The 19,964-nt window shown below is 36.9% G+C and overlaps 2 protein-coding genes and 1 long non-coding RNA gene across 5 annotated transcripts in view; 1 reads left to right on the forward strand and 2 right to left on the reverse strand.

Moving 5' to 3' along the window:
- Nucleotides 1-19,964, reverse strand: part of Tdg (Thymine DNA glycosylase) — a 226,898-nt gene that overhangs the window by 151,860 nt on the left and 55,074 nt on the right. The gene's annotated exons all lie outside the window — the stretch shown is intronic.
- On the forward strand, nucleotides 4,793-11,806 carry LOC149691640 (uncharacterized). The gene is made up of 3 exons (XR_016383410.1): nucleotides 4,793-5,928; nucleotides 5,999-8,608; nucleotides 11,265-11,806. It is a non-coding gene; the product is annotated as an uncharacterized LOC149691640 (long non-coding RNA).
- Nucleotides 9,009-11,258, reverse strand: LOC149691641 (uncharacterized). Of its 3 annotated transcripts, none has more exons than XM_089868944.1 (3): nucleotides 11,065-11,258; nucleotides 10,713-10,860; nucleotides 9,009-10,646 (listed from the first exon to the last, which is right to left on the reverse strand). In XM_089868944.1, the coding sequence occupies exons 2-3, from the start codon at nucleotides 10,830-10,832 to the stop codon at nucleotides 9,660-9,662; spliced, it is 1,107 nt and encodes a 368-aa protein (XP_089725070.1). In that variant the 5' UTR covers nucleotides 10,833-10,860; nucleotides 11,065-11,258; the 3' UTR covers nucleotides 9,009-9,659. The 3 variants fall into 3 exon arrangements, with proteins under 3 accessions (XP_089725070.1, XP_089725071.1, XP_089725069.1); XM_089868945.1 differs by having other exon boundaries at nucleotides 9,009-9,859; nucleotides 9,944-10,860; XM_089868943.1 differs by having other exon boundaries at nucleotides 9,009-10,860.

The following is a 19,964-nucleotide window of genomic DNA, read 5'->3' on the forward strand; positions in this document are numbered from 1 at the left end:
CATGACACATCTCAATTTCTAAAGTGAATTTTTTGGATTTGTACCAGGAATACATACAGCCATTAGGAATTACTGGGCCCCATATCTCCAATGCTAAATTCTACGCGGGTTTTGTGGCCCTGACGTCACTGTGATTTCATTGGTTGATAGCAACGCGAGGTCAGGCGCACGCAAGGTGCAAGGTGCGGCTAGATAGATTATTCGCGAGGTAAAATTCGTCTTACATACAAAATCGGCCTCTATACGTTGAGAAACTGGCTACGCAATAATTCTCATTAGCTGTATTTATTCCTGTTTGAACAATTCTACTGTGAAAACAAGACTTTACATAATGTGTTAAATAAATTAAGACGCTAGACTATATAGACTTTCCTAAAGACTGCCATGTAGAATAATTATTTGTAGGCCAAAAATAGACTTCATGAACACTAACTATCCCTTGGCGTACACGATATTTTTAATCTAGAGACACAGTTTTTTAATCTCACGAGACAGCGTTCCCAAAAATATCACATTTTATATTAAATTAATAAATATCATGAAGTTTGAAATTAGCTGATAACAAGAGATGCCATAAAAAAAAAACTTTGCGTAATTTAAAATTATTATCGGGAACCATTGTTGCTACGCGTTAGCGGGACATAGGAGTTAAAGGCCGACTTCCATCGAAAAGGGTTCTTACGAACTGAAAACCGTGCATCGAGAGTAACAATGGAGCGACCGTGCCGATTTTCGAATCCCCGCTGGACAAAATTTTGAGGGGTTCTTACGAACTGAAAACCTTGATACGGGGGTTCTTACGAACTGAAGATAAACAATAGATATTTTCCTTCAGAGGGTCGTAAAAATCGGGAATAAAATATTTAAGAGACTTTCTATTGTTTATCTTCAGTTCGTGAGAACCCGCATAGCAAGGTTTTCAGTTCGTAAGAACCCCTCCAAATTTTGCCCCAGTGGGGACTCGAAAACTGGCATGGTCGCTCTATTGTTAAGAATCGATGCACGGTCTTCAGTTCGTAAGAACCCTTTTCGGTGGAAGTCGGCCTTTAAAGCCGCAACCAACCAAGCAAGTAGCTTAGTTACCGAGAAAAATGTATAACAAAACAACACGTGCATAGCGATAAAAGCCAGTTATGACATCATACCGTTTTTAATAAGAAGAAATTATACATAGTTCCGACCAACTCCGACGAGAGAAATAGTCTTAATTAAAATTTTCACCCGTTTCCTTTGTACTCAAAATTAAACCGGGGGTTATAAGTTAAAAAACATAGATATAAGAAATAACCCACGACATTTACCATTGGTTTAGGCTTAGGAAAATGAACAGATTCTTGAATTATATTCGATATCCACGAGTCGGAAACTAACCCATATTTCCCCTTTGGTTACTTACTATTACCGAGAATTTAAAAGTTGAAGGAGGGTTTTTAGAATTGTCGCGAAACGGCGAAAGGGAAACGGGGATTTTATACAGTAAAAGAGGAACATATTTTGACAAAGAGTTAACCGGGTCTCTTATCAAATTCTAGGTAATATAATTTCTTAATTACTACAGTAAATACGAAAAGGGGAATTTCAAAATTTATAATTTGAAAAGTTTCCTAACAATAATAAGTAAGGTGACCTATGATCTTTATTTAAAAACCGAGGAAAAATTTCACGTGATTTGAAAAAACAAGATACGCGAGATCTCACGTGATTTGAAAGAAAATCAAAAAGACGCGCGAGATCTCACGTGATTTGAAAGAAAATCAAAAAGACGCGCGAGATCTCACGTGATTTGAAAGAAAAACAAAAAATGCACGAGATCTCACGTGATTTTAAATACCATCATACAAAAAGACGCGCGAGATATCACGTGATTTGTTAATTAAAGCCTTGAAGACTATGAGGTTAATTTTAAACATACCCTTATAATTAATCTCTAGGTTTAAAAAAAAGAATTCCAATCTAAGTGGTCTAACCTACCTAGTTGTCAAAAATAATTGCTAGAAAAAAATCAGTATCACAATAGAAAACCATAAAGGGGACAAGATTAAAAAATTCCCATGAAAGGCTAAATTCGGCGTGAGAGCTATATGCGATTAACGAGAAGACCACCCGTAGAATACCAATTAGATGGAGAGTTTCTATCTAAAGCTATGAGGGGAAAAATTTCCTCAATTCAAAACTATAAACAACATATCACACATTAAAAAAAAAATCATAAACTAACTTACTAATGACAATGAACTTGGTCATATACATGCCCCAATTTAAGTATATATTTACGATCGCTTGATCTGAAATAGCAAATGTATTCGATTTACATTCAAATGTCAGGGAAATTAACATTTAACAATACGTAAATAATAACAGATTTAATACTTCGGTTCTACCCCCCATTTTTGGAGCACCCTGTATAAGTAATCTAATATAATTACTGTATGGTAATTTGAACTTATAGATTCATGCAATATTATATCAAAGTTTGGAGGAGAACAAAGAATCTTATATTCATTTAAGTTATTCAAGGTTCATAAGACGTTTGGAAAAACGATTTCCCTGACATTTCTAGGTCTTTTCCCATATATTTCTGTGAAATTTCCAGGTTCTTTTCCCATATATTTCTGGGAATTTTCCAGGTTTTTTCCCATAAATTTCTGTGAAATTTCCATGTTATTTCCCATAAATTTCTGTGAAATTTCCATGTTATTTCCCCATATATTCCTGTGAAATTTCCAGGTTTTTTCCGATATATTTCTGAGAAATTTCCAGGTTCTTTTCCCATATATTTCTGAGAAATTTCCAGGTTCTATTCCCGTATATTTCTTTGAATTTTCCAGGTTTTTTCCCATATATTTCCAAATGCAAGACCACCTAACATCTTTAGTTGAAGCAACCCCTTCAGAGCAGGTCTCATAAATTTCCCTGAACTTTCCTAAAACTAAACATTTTCCTGAGTTTTCCCTTAATTGCTAGTCAACAATTTATTTCCCTGACATTTCCAGGTTCTGGCAGTTTTGTACGAACCTTGTTTGACTTTTTTCCAAAGTTTGATGAAACGAAAGGGTTTAGAATGTATTTATATAATTGCAAAAATGATAGCGTGGCTCTCTTATACGGGGTCGTTCGCGGCGTCCTTATCCTAATTAATAGCGTAGCCGCGCGGCCTTTTAAAAGATGAGAGCGAGCAAAGTGAGGTACGGAGGGGGGGGCGAAGGAGTGGAGCCGCCTTTTGATATGATGGTCACGTATTAAAAGGAACGCGCCACAACCTGGCTTTAAAACATTTTTCCTCACCAGTGTTAATCCGACGCAATACGGTGACTTCTAGCCCGTTATGAAATACACCTTACAGAATTGTCCGGGTTAAACCGGACAATATTTCACGTAGCGAAACCCCAACAAAATAAATATTAAAATCATGTTTTGTGGGCTAATCTCTGCCACCAGTGTTTCAAACGGATTAAATTGATTCTTTTTCTCTCCTTAAAATGATTCAATGCAGCGGGCTAGAATTTTTCTATAATGTTTAATCAAAAGAACCTATAAAATAATGAATATATCAATTAGAACCATGTTTCTATCTTCAATACTAAAGAAGATATAAGAAATAAAGTTTCCGTAATGGCCCATACGCGTTAGGCTCTCGCGCGAAGCACTGAGAGGAACCCCTATTGGACGACTATTACCACCTGAGTCCTGACGTATTCGTCCAATGGGATAGTCCCAAGTGCATCGCGGAGATGCCTAACGCGTAGTGTCCATATCAGAAACGTAAATGCTTGTATCTTCTTTATTATTGTTGATAGAAACATGGTTCCAATTGATAAATTCATTATTTTATACGCCCTTTCAATTAAATCAAAATGAAAAAGGAAGAAAAATTGTAGCCCGGCACAACCCTTAATGATCTACGTTCTGCACAATCATTTTACGACGGGAGAAATGAACCCATCAAATAAATTTTTATAACTTTGTTATTATTTTTAAATTATTATTTTTTTATGGAAATATCGTTAATTACGCTTATCGAAAATCGAATTTTTGTTTATTCGTTTCGTTTATTTTTCCCACGAGAATTTATGAATGAAAATTTAATCCGGACCACGCGATTAAAATGGTTAAGACTCAAAGGGGGGAAGGGTTAGTGACAAAAATAAAAAAGATGGTACCACGTACCCATTGGTGAGCTTATACAATAAAAACGAAGATAAAAGCCGCGAACCATTCAGCGATTTTTTAAAAGGACTTTTTTTTATTCTTTCTAATTGGGAGAGAGAAGAGGCTGGAAGGCTTGCTTCACTCCAAATCCCCTCGTTATCCCGGACCCCTTTAGTGGCGGTCAAATACATTGTTTCCCCCGTAGAGAAACGACACCATTTGTAATACTAACTTAGAGCCTAAAACCGTTAAAGGATTAGCGCCGCCATTACTGTCAAATCGATAGTTGAACAGAGAGAAGCACGCATCTTCAAATTTGACATTTTGTATTTTTCCTTCACTTCTCTTTTTTTACCCCATTGTTATTAAGAGCCGATTATATTTTATCCAATTAATTGGACACAAGTACGAAAGGTTGTTCTGTCAAATTTATATAAGGGGTTAACAGTCTCTAAAAGAATACATTTTTTAATTCTTTTGTTTCAATGTGGATAGAAAAATAACTAACTGTTAAAGGCGCAAATAAATTTTTAACAAAACGTTTCATCCTGCCTTTACCCAAATAAAAAAGAAAGAAAAAATGCCCAAAAATGATTAGCTATTTAGTTATGCTTTTTATCGGCGTATCAAACTTTTAAAACGTTCGTTACATGGGCACTACGCATGGCTAATTTTTACTCTTAAAAAATAATGGTTAATAAGGCGTAATTATTACTTAGTCATTCAAAATACTCGGAAACTGTCCCTCCTCGTGTTGATGTTGATCAACCCTTTCGTAGGAAAATATTCGTAAACGCGCGGCCATTTTTAAAAGGGAGAGATGCTGCTAGTAGCGCTCTCCATATGTCAACGTGGTCTACGTAGTACAATGAGAAGTCTAGCAACCAACCAACCTGGAGAGTCATGGTGGCAAAAAAGCGCGGGAAAGAAATAAAGAAAGCGCAGCCTAGTACCCACTAGTGAGGGTTTGACCTTCGACGCTCCCGCCAAGCCAAAGCCAAGCGCGTGGACCTTGATGGCGGGAAATATTCGGGGTGCTTGTCCTCAGCGCGAGATTTTGAACTAGTCAAGGCCATTGAAATCATTTTCGCCTCGCGCCACTCGGTTTCCCGCGCTTTTTTTATTTCAACCCCACTACCACGTGGCCACCCTTTAGTAAGTACTACACGAAGACAAAAATGGCGGACTAATGAATTTTATATTCTTTTATATCGTAAAATAAATTAAAAGATTAAAAAAAAAATAAAAGGGCCCATCTATTGTTCGATAAATTTTTATGGCGGGAAACTAGAAGAGAGAGAGAGAAAGAAGCTTTCGCGCCTTTAGTTTAATTTTGTTCTTTAAGCATTCTTATGCAAAGTACGAAAAAGCCAAGTGCAAAATAAATAAGGTGGACCGCCACCACGTTTGGAACTTAATGGTAATTAAAACTCGTACTTTAGAAAATTCTAAAGACAGAAGAAGGAAAAAAAGGGTCTTCCAACAAAGGATTAACAATTTTATCTGATCTTGAATAAGAAACAATGGGATCCGAAAAAAAAGATGCCTCTCTTTGCATATTTCTATACAATATTGTCAAGAGAGGTGAAGATGGGGATTTTTTTTTCATCTTTAAATCCTTTTAAGAACATGGGTGCCCTTTTTCATTTTACAAAAGGTTAAAAATCCATAACACGAAGCAAAAACCATAAATACTTCCTATGAATTCGCGTACCATATAAACTTAAATCAAGTTACAACTCCAAGTTACGTACTTCTCGGGGGTTTAATCAGAAAATGGTAATTTTTTTAACTGAATAAGTAAGCGTAACGGAAATATTAACACGCTAATTAATTCCAATCTTTCTAGTACATTTAAAGAGAGGGTAAGGGAGGCGCGGAGAACCCAAATTAAACAGTAAGAAGCACCATCACCATCCTTAGGATTTAATTCTGGGACACCCTTTCCTCCCACGCATAAAAAGAAATCCCGACTCTCTAATTAGCGCGCGCTAAAGTACCGTGCCAGAGTTTCCCGCCAAAAATCAAGAGAATTTGGACTGAGTCAAGATCACGAGTCTTGGAAATTCCTCGTGACGAAACGAATTAAATTTAAAGTCTTTTAACAATTTCGGTATTACCAGAGCAACACAGACTATACAGTCTAAATTAAGACGTTGTTTTTCCGTGCCTCCTACACGGATTTGATCAATCATTTACCCCTTATTGGGTAGGTTAAAAACCCCGCCAGTGTTTCTTCTGAGAAACAGTAACAACGACAGTAAGTAGGTGAGAACAGCCCGAGATCAAGAAAACTTTAAGAAAGGAAGGACCCTGGAGGGTAAAAATCTCCATACAAGGACGTCGCCAAAGCGTCACCATTTTGACGGTTGATTTTTTCGCCCGGAATGTCTACCAAAGTCGAAGATACGCTTCAACGCGTCATTAATGCCAATAGAAAAGAGCGTGTTTCTAGGTTTGATTCGGGGTAGGCATTGAAGGTTAGTTAAGAGTTTCTTTTTTAGCTCGGGAGATGGAAGGAACGCCACGGCATCAGAAAGGGCGAAGAATTTTCAGCATGGCGATGGTGTACGTACTAGTCTCTATCTTAAAGGGGGCATATCATAGGGGTTTCGGAATAAAACGACGTATGCGCGTGCGCAAAACGTACGGCGCCTGAGACGCCATGTCTATGGTTGAATGAACGCCCAAGAACGTTGGTTTGGCGGTGGTGGACTCTCGTCTTGGAGGGGCGAACCTCCGCTAAGGAATGCGCGACTTATATATCATGATATACACGAAACTACAAGTACAAGAACGGGGGGGGGGGTGCTTTTATAGTTCTGTATTATTAAAAGTATATTAATTTGAAGGTTAAGATAGTTTTCATTAAAGTGACTATAGAAATTTCTCCCCCTCATCTCAGCTTAAATTTCAGCACCCCTGTGAGCCAAGTTCAAGTTGCTCAAGTACTGAGTGAAACTGAACTGCTGGACTTTCCCAAGTTTCTCTGGTCAAGAGCCTGGCAACATTGGGGGAACGGTAACCCCCCCCCCCGGGTGGAAACTATGTATATTATATCGCGCCAAGAAACAATCAAAAGACGAGCGACGCAGATACGCCACCTGATCACTTCGAGTTAGTCTAATTCCGTTTAAATTATATATATATATATAAATTTTTTATCCCCCCGTCGTTTCTTAAACAGCCTCTCGTGAAATAAAAAACCCGCGAAAAACTTTTTCCCGCGCTTTCTCGGTCACCCATCAAGGCAGATTAAGTTGGCGTCGAAACTCATCATCGAATGTCATTTAAGCTTAGGCCTAAACGCGTTTTAAAGTTAACTTGTCGAAGTCTGTTAGGATTTCTATAGATTTCCCATAGTTCCCTTGGTAAGTTTTGGCCCCCTGTTTTGAACTCCCATCCCCCACAACAAAAACTGGGAAGTTTTATCCCAGATTCCGCGGTGTGGCCCCTCGCTATCTCTCGAGTCTCAAACCCTCGAGAAGCCAAGAGCGAAGGAGGAATGATGTGTTTAGATTTTTTGACCACGAGGTAAAATTTCGCGGAATTCCAGAAGCCCCTCGCTTGAACCCGCACGCGAGATAAGAAGCCAAAAGTTTTGGCGGGAAATCTTTTTTTTCCTGTCTCTCTCTCTTACTCGCTCTCCGCTAAGCCATAAGCCTATTTATTTTCATTCCCAGAATCCGCCCCGCTCTTCACGCGTGCGAAGAACCACTACACGTGCAGGAATTTAATAACATTGCCCGCAGAGTGAAAGTTTTTTGGCGGGAAATATATCTTAAGACTATTTTAAACAATTTCAACGGAAAATTAGCCACGTGGGTACGTTAATTTGGCGGGTAATCTTCCATAAATTCATTCTTATCAAATCCACGTGCTGGAAGGAATTAAACACGACTCTCTTCACGCGTTTCCATTGTTTAGTAAACAAATTGACATACCATCTATAAATATCCTTAATAATCAAAATACGGTCGTAATTTCCCGGCCATTGTTTTAAAATATAATTAGAGAGTCTACCTCCTCATTTGCATTGTTTACAATCAAACATAACGCCCCCTTTTACAAATTTAAAGTCCTGGTTTTTCCCGGTAAAAACAGTCGGTAAACAAAAAGATTTGAAACAAGGAGGCGTATAAGGAAAAGATAATCTCATCTCAAATACGCGAAATCCTTACATGAAAGGGATGCATTATTAACATAACAATCGAGTTTTATTTTTTTCGCTATTTTTAAAACTACCATAAATATAAATAAATTCCGGATTAAAAACAGAGGAGAGAATTTTTTTTGGTTATATAAAGGATGACAAGGTGAATTTTTGTAAAAACGATTTTTTTTTTTGGTGTTTAAAAAAGTGCATTCACCCAAGTCGAGGAGGGTGCTGACTGCCGCCTGCACTGAAATAAATACGTAAACAACGCAACTTTTTATGGCGGCAGGAAATAGGTACAAGGCAACGGGTGCTCGCTCGCCTGAGATAAATTTTCGATTTCTAGAGTCTGTTCCAACCCCCCCTTACGTGACGTCAGCCTTAGACCTCAAGCGCGCGCGGTTTTGATTCTGTACGGTAGACTATATGAGAATTGCCATGAAATTTATTTTTAAAACGCTAATTATAGGGCATAATTTTTATATATTTTTTAAATTAAATAATTAGAAAGGGTTTGGCATAGATAATTGTGCACATTTTAATAAATAGTAAGGCAGAAACCGAAACTTTATGCTTCTATCAAACTTCATAGTTCAGTACCTATTATGATTTTCTTTAAATTCAAGAGGAAAATGATTACAATTACTTAATAACGGTGATAAGTAATCAATGCATTAGACCAAAAAAATTTAAACCAAGTATATTTCCAATGAAATGAATTTTATTTCTATTGATGAGTTTTGAGATCTTAATTTGAAAACTCCAGCCAATTATAACAATTATAGGAACTTTAGTTTACAATTTTCTTAAATTTTTTACCTAATTTTCTCCCACAATCTGTCTTGCTGGGCTTGATTGAATTGTGATATTTCATTCTAATGAAAATTCTTAATTTGACAAATGAATGGATTAAATCCAAAGGATAAGTTTCATGTTCTTGGTGAATTGAATTGGATATGTTTTTAACAATATTTATTTCGTTGGCGAGGACTTTGTTTGGAAGGAAATTACGAAAAATGGTTTCAAATGAATTCATTGCTTTTAAGAAAGTAGAGCTAGGAACAATTAAACCGCCATAAGATAATATTGTAGCCCAAGATGGTAATTGATAACAATGATCACTCTGACTTGAGTCTCTTAAATCCAGATTGGCATATTTTTTATAGAATTTTTTGGCATCAGCGAAGCAATAAATAATTTGATCAGTTGCTATGGGATGTTGAAACCAATTTTTATGGATAGATACACCCATTTCTCTCCATAAACCCATGTTACCTCCCCCCATATCACAGACAGATGAGACTATTAAATACCCTGCCTCATGAACTTTGGATATTATGTCCAACAACAGTTTTTAAGTCATTTTGGTATCAAAGCCAATGTAAACAGGTTGTTTCCAAGGTGAAAATAAGCCCCTAACCATTGCTACCTGCATTTGACTATGTTTTCCAACTACTTGATCGGCTTTCACATCATATTCATATTGCGATGAAATTTTCATTTCGTCAAACGTTATGACACATATTTTTTCTATATTTGATTTTTTAGATCCAGCTAGTTTCATAATATTTAAAACATCTTGTAAAATTCCTTGTCTTAAATTTAGTTTTGATGCATACCGCCTTAATGTTGACAAACCTGGTAATGGATATCGCAGGTCATTTTTTAAAAACATATAAGCTTTTCTGCTAAGGTATCGCAAAGTAAAAGCCCGTGCGAGATCATCGGCAGACCAGATAACCATTTTTTTCCCCATTAGTTTCTTAATTTGACTAGGTGAGAAAATATCATTTAAAATATTGGTGCATTTCTCCTTAAATTCTTCTTTTTTCCTTTTGTCATTCTTCATTCTCTTGAGTTTCTTTACTTCTTCAGTACTAATTACACTCTTCATTGCTTGTTCAATTTTTAATTCTTTAATTTTCTTCTCATTTTTCATTTCTTTAATTTTCAATTTGCTATAATGAGCTCGTAATGTTCTATTTTGTTTCTCTAATCTCTCGCATTTACAGCATGGTTTGCGTTTAAAAACAACAGTATCACGTTTAGGAATCATATTATCAGGGCTACGATCCATGTTATCACAATTAGTTTGAACATTAGTTGCTTCATTCGTGAGATTATCAATTGCAGAAGGACTAGATTTCTTTATTAAATTGTTAATGATGACTCGCTCCTCTCTTCGTTGCACTCTGGATTTTCTCTCTGTAGATTTACAGTTTTGACTTCCTTTCAGTCCCAAATTTTCAGTTGGAATAGCGTCTTCCAATAATTCCTTTTTATTAGGAATCCCCAGCAACTCAGACCTAAGATCCCTTTTGTAGGCATGTTCGTTAAAGTGCTGCGAGCAAACATGACTAGTCATGGGATTGAATTTATCCTCTCTGCGGCATTTAAATGCCCAAACCTTTCTCCTATGAATGTCATTTGGAAATTTGTGATACACAATATGTTTTGTACTATCATTCTTTTTGGTTAAAACTAGGCTATTATTGCACGTCGCGACCGCGCACCTTGTTCCAGGCATGGCTCATAAATTTTTATTATGTATGAATCTAAAAATATACAATTTATTCACATTAGTATTTTGGTTTTGCACCCAAATAAGTTATAACAACCCGAACCGAGTCCCTAGTCTTATCCCTTAAGTCTTAATACAAATAAACTAAAGAAGCAAGTTCCAAATATCTCTAAAAGCTTCCTAATTTAGCATTAATATTTCATACAAAAAAGTTATCAGAATAAAGTAATTAATTTACCTTTGAGGATGCCAATACAGCACAAGCTGCACAACTCGCGCCTCGAAAGACTATACATAAGCAGACGATGCTTCACTAAGGTCTACGGGAGACGTCATATTCGGCAGCCAATAAAAGTCGCGAATTTTCGAAGGTAAAAGATGGGCGCGTGAGCAAACCTATATTAGCGAAGCGGCAACTCTATAGACCTTGGGTACAAGGGACAGGTTTCTAGTATTTTTACTACTATTTTACTAGAACTGCAACAGACTGCAACCACCCCGGGAGTTCATTTAACGCACTAGCTAACGCGCGCGAAAATTCAATGGCGCGAGACGTCTCCACCATCGTATAGGCTATTTTTTCCCGCCAAAATCTCGGAACAACCAATCAAAATTCAGTGCGGCAAATGCGTAACGTAACTAACCTTGGAATGGCTAAAATAGAAACCGATTGATTTTTTCTATTTCTAATACATGAACGGTGCTATTATTTTTAGGTGTATCGATTGTTATATAAACCTAAATTGTTCCATTTAAATCTTTCCCCTGATTAAAATAAAAATTTATATACATTTTTATCAATTAGAATTATGGAACAGGATTATTTAAAATTAAGCGTTAATTTATTCGTGATTAAAATAATAGAATCAAAGTTACTTAATTCTATGTATGTTACGTTCTTAATTAAAGGGCGAAACGAATAAAATGCGCCCAACCCAAGATACCTTGAAAAAAAAAATTAAAAAACTCGATCCAAACTAAAGGAATGTGATGGAATAAATTAGACTAATACAATTAAAATTATTTTCCCCCTTCTGTCTTATTTAAAAGTCATTTATAGTAATGAAGTGGAATTTAAACCAAAGAAAAGGAGATGAAGAATAAAAAAAAATTGGGTGTGGTATTATTCTACTTATTAGGAGAAGTTAAGGAGTCGAAAGAGTCGGAGAGAAAGACACGCAATCTGATATTATTCCTTTCCAAATATGTATTTCTTCAATTTCAACACTGAAAAATAGCCTCTAGACTTTAAACTAAAGGATAGAAGTAGGGTGGAGTTATTAAGTAGGCGATTGCCCACGTAACCTTGAGAGGGAATGGACACTACATTCTAAGCAACTTTTGTTAATTTTGTAATTTTTAAATAATTCTGTAATATTTAGGAGGAATATAATGTAATATTTAGGGGTAAAATTTCGAATTATTTAGGGGTAAAATTCCGAATTATTTAGGGGTAAAATTTAGAATTATTTAGGGGTAAAATTTAGAATTATTTAGGGGTAAAATTCCGAATTATTTAGGGGTAAAATTCTGAATTATTTAAGGATAAAATTCTGAATTATTTAAGGATAAAATTCTGAATTATTTAAGGATAAAATTCTGAATTATTTAAGGATAAAATTCTGAATTATTTAAGGATAAAATTCTGAATTATTTAAGGATAAAATTCTGAATTATTTAAGGATAAAATTCCGAATTATTTAGGGACATCATCTATGGCGAATTTGGAATTTCCCTGCTAGATAATACGTAAATCGTTCGATCCCTTTACAATGTCAATTAAAGAAACAGAAATTTATGGGTTTTAAGAAAGAGTTACTTGTCGGGAATCCAATCTCTGGTAAAGAAATATAGGATGGGGTTAAAACGAAGATAATTTTCATCCGCCTACTTTAAGTCTAGAGATAATAAGAAGATGGAATACTCTTTCTCGGTGTTAGTGAGGTGTCGAGCCCCGATTGGCTGTATTCATACTCTCAAGGATGCTTTCGCAAAAAAAAAAAAGAAAGAAAGAATATGAAATAAAATTTACGATCCGTCTAGCGACTAACTATTAAAAAAGACTACGGGGTGCTCACGTTATTGGCCGCGTTAATATAATCTACCTACATACATGATAAAGGGATAATGAACTACAACTAATTAAAATGCAAGTCCTAACTTCGTCAAGAATGCATTCAAATTCAAAAGCTAATTATTAATAGTGTCACTTAACTTTTGACGAAAATGTAATATCTATGACATTTTTCCTTAAAGGACACCCTAAACAAATTATGATTGGAATGTTTGACCCCTTAACTAAATTAGCATCGTCTTTAAGTATCCGTAAACCACTCCAATGTTCGTAACTTGTTTAGAGTGGTCAATCTTAGAGCAAAATATCACAGAAGTTACATCTTAGACTCAAAATTGTGTACCCATAGAACCATCCGCTATACCACCCTTTTTGGAACACCCTGTATCTTTTAACCTAACCTATCGTAACCAAAACTAAATAATAAAATGTGGCTATATAAAAAAATGTTATTTCACTTTGAAAAGGTGTGTCAGTCTCCCTTTAAATTCAGAATAAGTAAGCATCACGAGGCCAAATGGTCCGTCAAATGGGCGTATTTGGAGCGATGGCGGCAGATTTTTTTCTTTCGGAAGATTAAAAAGTTTGCGCGGGGTAGCAACAAGCGAGCACCGTTCCGTTTTTCTTGGAATTGGAAGATATCGGCGGCGGCTTCGAATGATCCCCGAAAAACGAAACGAAGGAACGAAGAAAGTTGTTTCTTAGAAAAACCCCCTGGAGCACAATACGCCAATCCGCTATTCGACAAGGCCAACGACTAGTAAAGGCCGAAAATTTATAGCCGCGCCGAGAACTACGAAATTCTACGTTCCAAAGCGTTTAGGGTCGCGCCCTCGAAACATTTTTAAGAATCAGGGGAGGTGACCAACTTTGAACCAATAATTCCCCCCATCCCTCCCCAATACAAATAACCTCTCCCACGATGCTGAGATTCTTTTAAACATAAAAGTCCATTAATCGAAGTTAGTAATAAATAAAAACAATAGCCCATTCCATTTATTACTCGCAGAGAAACCAACGAACAGGGGCGGCCTTTGGTTATTTCCCTTGCGCTAAGAAGCAACACCAGACGGAGCCCGAGTTCGCTACACGCGAAGGGAGGCTAGCCAACTCGCGTTGCGCCTCTAGCGGTGCTTCTTGGCGTGAGAGAAATAACCCAAGAAGGAAGGTGATCTCCTGTGCCCCTGTGGTGTTTGCCATTCTGATAAAGTAGAGCCTGATGTGTTGACCACCTTGGTTTCTTAAGACTTTACAACGAAGACGCCAATTAAGATATGGCTTCAAACAACACGGACTAAATTTGTTGGGACTGGTAACTTTGAAGTCCTTTAAACGTCTTTGTTATCCACATACCCTATCAAGCTTCCGTCTTAACTCCATATCAAGCAGACGACACTGTTTGCCCCCCCCCCCCTCCATCCCGTTCTTTAAAAAGGTCCATTTAGGTGAGATCTTAGTAGCTGACCATTTAGGGTTAATAATAAAAACGTTTACTTCCATCTTATGGGTTTCTGCCAGGTATTTATCAAGGTGAGAAGTTACTATAGTTTAGGCGTTAAAGCGTGTTTTAAAAGCCCGGTCTCTTTCAGCTTCGTTTTCGGTACGAATTGATAATAAAATCGAATATAAATTATAGTTGTTAAAATATTTTTCTTTTTCCCAGGAGGAATGATAGTACAGTACTAAGAAAAAGAAAGCTCCCGTTAAAAACTCGCCACCCACTTTGGTAAAAGCGCAAATAAGCAAATTCCATTCCATAATTTCCATTCTATTCTTTGAAAAAGTTCTCCAAGCGTTTGGTCGGACGGTTCAGTGATCGCTTCAACTGATAGAGCCATTGCACTTTTAAAAAGCCCCCTTTGCCGGGAATGCAGTATATATGTTTTTGAGGCCGACTTGAGTGTATACAGGAGGCCCACTTCGTCATTTTAAAAATCACAACAGATTCCTAATAATCATCCGTAGTTTGCTTCGAAATAATATTATCCTAACGTGGCTATATCCATCCGCTGTACCTTTCAACTACATTGCAATTTCAGATGTGGGGCGCAATAAAATATTTTAACTAATAAAATGCACTAAATTTTTCAGGTCACAAAATAAAAGAATTACAGGTATTTTCTCCAAATTTTTGCCCTTAACATCAATTTGTAGGTAGATAGTGTGAGGGGCAAGTGTTGCCAGTTAGTTATTTGTGACTCGCGCAATTCAACCGCTATGTACAACAACAGACTGTAGACTTTGTAGAATTCAGTGTTCGATTCAGTTCCAAAAATAAATAACTGGCAACCCTGAAGTGCGGTTAAAGTTAAGAAATAGGGAAGGAAATTTCTCTAGCCCCTTTAATGTACGCAATAAGCTACAGTATAGTTTCCTAGAATGTAAAAATGTCAAAATTAACTGTTCCTTAATGCATAAACCACAGTAATATAATTGAATATTCCCCTGGTAATGTTATATACTAAATATTTATTCAAATAAATATCCCTAATTTCCCAGATGTTAAACCCTTTCTTTACTCCTACACCCATTGCAAAATATCACGTCACAACCAGGAACTTTCTATCATTTTTTAAGTGATTCCCAGAAAGGGTTATTTTATACCGACTAAACAACCCTTTATCTATAGGCAAAGTTATAGAACCCTTATCGTTGGTATAGATAAGATAATAGATACATAGTTGACGTTTTAGTCCAACAGCAACGCCTATAATAATTAATTTAGCACTTTGATAAGAAACATTCAACGAGTATTCTTTGAAGTTGAACTAATAAATAGATTGCCTTTCAATCCCCGGGTTATCAAAGTCTGAAAAACCGCAAGTTCAATGTTGATACTCGATAACAAACATCCTTTGAAACAAATCAAAAGTTTGCCTTTTTTCCTAAAGTTTGTTATTAAATAAAAGGGGTTTTTTCATTTTAAAAATAACCCCAGTGCCTTACTTCGTTACTTTTTATATTTGTCTTAGAATTATGCTCATATCTTAATTAATATTGTAAATATATACAGAATGTTTCTGATAAGTCTGCCATGAATGAAAGGGTATGTACTGTTCTAAGGGTCAAACTGAGAGGAAAGTGTCCAAGAACATGGGGTCTACAACATTTAGTTTGGGAGATACAGGCTCCCAAACATTGATTGGTCCCTAAAACTAGGAAAAATAGCCACAAATGTGGAGTCTTCAATCTTAGAACGTTATTGAACCTTTATCTATAGCAAAAGTGTACTATTAAATGGGTAGAAGTAAAGTTAATTAATACATATGCGTGACTATTTCCATGTTTTAGGGCCCAATTCATGTTTGAGAGGCCGCATATCCGTAACTTAATGTTGTAAACTCCCATGTTCTTTGACAATTTCCACTCAGTTTGACCCTAAAACCACACACAACCCTTTAATTTACGTTATATAATAAACACCCTGTATATTCATTACTGTATATGCACTTTCGTATAAAAAAAAATGAAAGACAGTCAAACATGGATGGCCTTTTCAAAACTCAGTGAAACTGTCCTTGTACGACTGTTAATTACCCAAAATGTGGGCGCTCTGCATGAGAGCATCTCACTCTATTAAGGCTGATACAAGTCGTAATTTACAATATAAAAAAATCTGCGCTCGGTATAACAAAAAAGAAACGTTATTTAAAATGATCTGTGAACTTGAGCTTGAGAATAAGTCCTAGATTTCTCTTTTATTTAATGGCATGGTTGGTGTCGGAGCAGGTGTGCCGGGGTTCCGGTTGTACGGAGCGCAATTTTGTGGATTGTGGTCCCTCCTGCCTGCCTGCCTTTCTATTGTGTCCCTGAAAACGAACGGCCCTAGCTATGCTGCTACTATTTACAACATCCCGAGGACCCTAGCTGATGCTGTGGAGCTTTTACTTTGCTTTTTAGCTGGTAAAAAAATCTAGCTAGGTATACAAAAATGCCCACAAACCCACAATCAATGTTTTAGGGAAGCTCATGTGGTCTGACTTTAAAACAAAAGTTTCTTGGAAGATAATGAACAGATTTGATTGTATCTGTAGTTCTTTGCCATTTATGTAGGGTTAAAGTTCGTGAGACTAGGTGCAATTACTATATGAAATATGGGCTTTCACCTTATATTAATATTTTGGTATTTAATTCGAATTGCAAAATAAAAAGTTAATATGTAATTTAAAAACAAAAGGAAGGAATTAATTACACCACACGAGTGTATTAATTATAACCTAGAACACAAAATTTGGGAAGGGGCCCAAGCTAGGCTAGGTGGCCTCGAAAAAAAAAAATTAAAACGGGATCATATCAAAAAACGCACCGTCTTATTTAATCCTCTAGTGATGCGGAGAGAGGATGGAGAGCATAGGAGAAAGGAGGTAGGGATTTTTGGAAGATGGAGTAGGGATGAGAGGTATAAATAAAAGGCCATAGGAAGAGAGAGAAAGAGGGGTGGGGGGTGTACAGTCCGCGAAGCAGCTGGCATCTGGCACGCTGAAGAGAAAGGGAGAGAGAGAGAGAGAGAGAGCGGGCTTGCAGAAGCAGGGACCTCATTTTTCCCGCGAGTTCGAGATTTTTGCGCCCATCCATTGTAATGCACTCGCAAGTTGCTCCGCGCGCTTTATAACGAATTTTTTTTTAAATCGCGCCAGCAGCCTCGGAAAAATTTCTACAATCTTCACGCTCTGGCCCGAAAAATTTTTAAATAGCAGGGGCCCCTTTTTGAAAAATAAACCAAACTGAGCCTCCCTCGAGTACCGACTACATAAGTTTCAAAACACAAGCCTTAATTTCAAACAAAAAGAATTCACGAGAAAAAAAATTACAATAAAAGTAATAATAAAATTATTAAAAAAAGGTCCCAAAAGATGTCGCTTTTTATCATATTAATTTCAATCTATTCTGTTCAAAGGAAACTACGAAAATATTTATAACAGTAATATTAATAAATATCTCATCATCCTCAGTTTCTTAACTGTAACTGGGCTTCAGGGTTGCCAGTAATTGCCCTGGTATGGAACTGAATGATCTGAACTGAACAGAACTACAAGATTTTCAGTCTGTTGTGGATAGAGAGCTTTCAGTTGGAGGAGGAGGAGCTGAGTCTCTTGACATAATTTACGTTGCCATATTGGTGGGTTTAAAACAGGAATGAAACTGACACCACTCAATATGGCTACCAGAACAGCGGTAAGACTTGGGAGGGTGTGACGCAGTACTATCCCATCTGAAAGCTCTCTATAGCGGTTGAATTTCACGAGTCACAAACGACTGGCAACACTTGTCCACATACAATCTTCAAAGTTTCAAGAACCATCCTTAGATGAATTAAATAAATTCATCACGGCAAAAATCATTTTTGTTCGTCAGTCGTTTTTAACCCCATTTAATTGCAACATTCTATAGAATTAGAAATTTTTGGAAAATTACGCAAAAGGGCCCTCGCGTTTTTCAACACAAATTCCTTTTGACGTCCGCCTCATTCCGTTCACGGAAAAAAGGAAGCCGGGTTTTTCCCTGGCGTTTTGATTTTTAAAAACTTGTCGGAAAAGAATGTTTACCTTGAAAGCCAAGTCAACTCTTTTCTTTCCTTCGTAGGACAAGTTCTACTAAAAGGTGGGGGTATTTTAAAAAGGTTTTTACTTAAGAAATACGCTTTTAAAGATGAAAATAAGGCACGTGGTTTTGTTGATAAGGGTACCTACTACAATGAATAAAAACGTACACGTGGGGTCCAGAGAACAAGGGGTCGAATAGAGGAATGTCGAGGTCGAGATCAAAACAAAGTTGACATATCCCACCCCTTGAGAAAAACCGTTGGTGAATTTCTGAGAAAAACTAGTACCATAGGTACCACGCAAAGTAATTGGTACCTTGACCCTCCAGAACTATTTTTACTAGTTTCAATCTTTCAGAAGATATCCCGGTTGCGAACAAGGGGAGGAGTCGAGAGAAAGTAGATCCTTTATTCACCTGAAAAGACCACAAATAAAAAAAGAGCGGGGCCAAAACGAAGGGAGCGCTGCTTTTCTTTAAAAATATTTTTCCGAAAATCCCATAATGATGGTAGCTACGGGGGTTTCGAGAGCGTGTACCCTTTTTTATACATCCATTCACATTCCGATCATACTTTCCTGGAATTAACTGAAGTAAAAAGGGGCTTTCAGTTTATATTGCGACACGTGGCGACATACAGTGCGCGCGGAGTTATGTTAAGTTACTTTAGTACAATTTTTTCCCGCCATTAATATTTCTGGAAACATCAGTTATTTTTCATATCTATGACTCTTTTTTTTATTTTTATTTCGCGCCTAAAGGTAAGCACGTGCTTTTAGTAGGAGTAGTAGCTTCGCTCTATCATATTATATTCGAGTGGCTTCTTCAGTCCCCCCTCGAGCTCTTTCGCGCCAAAAAATATTTTTTTCCCGCCAAAAAAGCGCGATGAACCCTTATAAAAATCGGGTGGCGGAAAAAATATGTTTAAAGGGGGTTTAAGGAGCCACCACACATTCTTTAGAAGAACTATTACCGAAAAATAAATATATAAAGGACGCTTGGCCGCTTCTTCTCCGAGAGTCCCAGACGGGCAAAAATCGCTTCCAGCTAAATTTTCAAGCGCGAAAATACTTACGCATCCTAAAGAAGATCGCTATTTATTGGGTGGTTCTAGGTGGGGTGTTTAAGAAAGGTATGATCATAAAAATGGCGGGAATCTTCTTCACCTCAAACCGGACCACGTTTTTGGTGGCGCATTTTTTGGCGGGAAATCTTTGTCTTAAAGGACGCCATGGCGCAAATTTCCCCCCTTCAAATTACAAGCTTCTAGTATCCATGAATGGACAAAATAATATACTGGTGCCAAAACCCAAGAAAATCCCTTAACGAAAACAACTTCCAGAAACCATTAACGAAATAAGAGGAGGTCCAAATCCACCAGCATTACTAATCCCCCGGCCCAATATGTCATTTCCGAGAAAAAAGCCCAAACAATAATAAGGGTACCCACTCACAATGGGTAAGCTTCGTGAAAATGCTTTACGCTACATTCCAGAAGGGGACAAAATCCAGAGAACCTTAGG

Source organism: Phalangium opilio, unplaced genomic scaffold, assembly GCF_054372755.1.
Source record: "Phalangium opilio isolate 3A_F unplaced genomic scaffold, DU_Popi_V2 ptg000025l_1, whole genome shotgun sequence".
NCBI lineage: Eukaryota > Metazoa > Arthropoda > Arachnida > Opiliones > Phalangiidae > Phalangium > Phalangium opilio.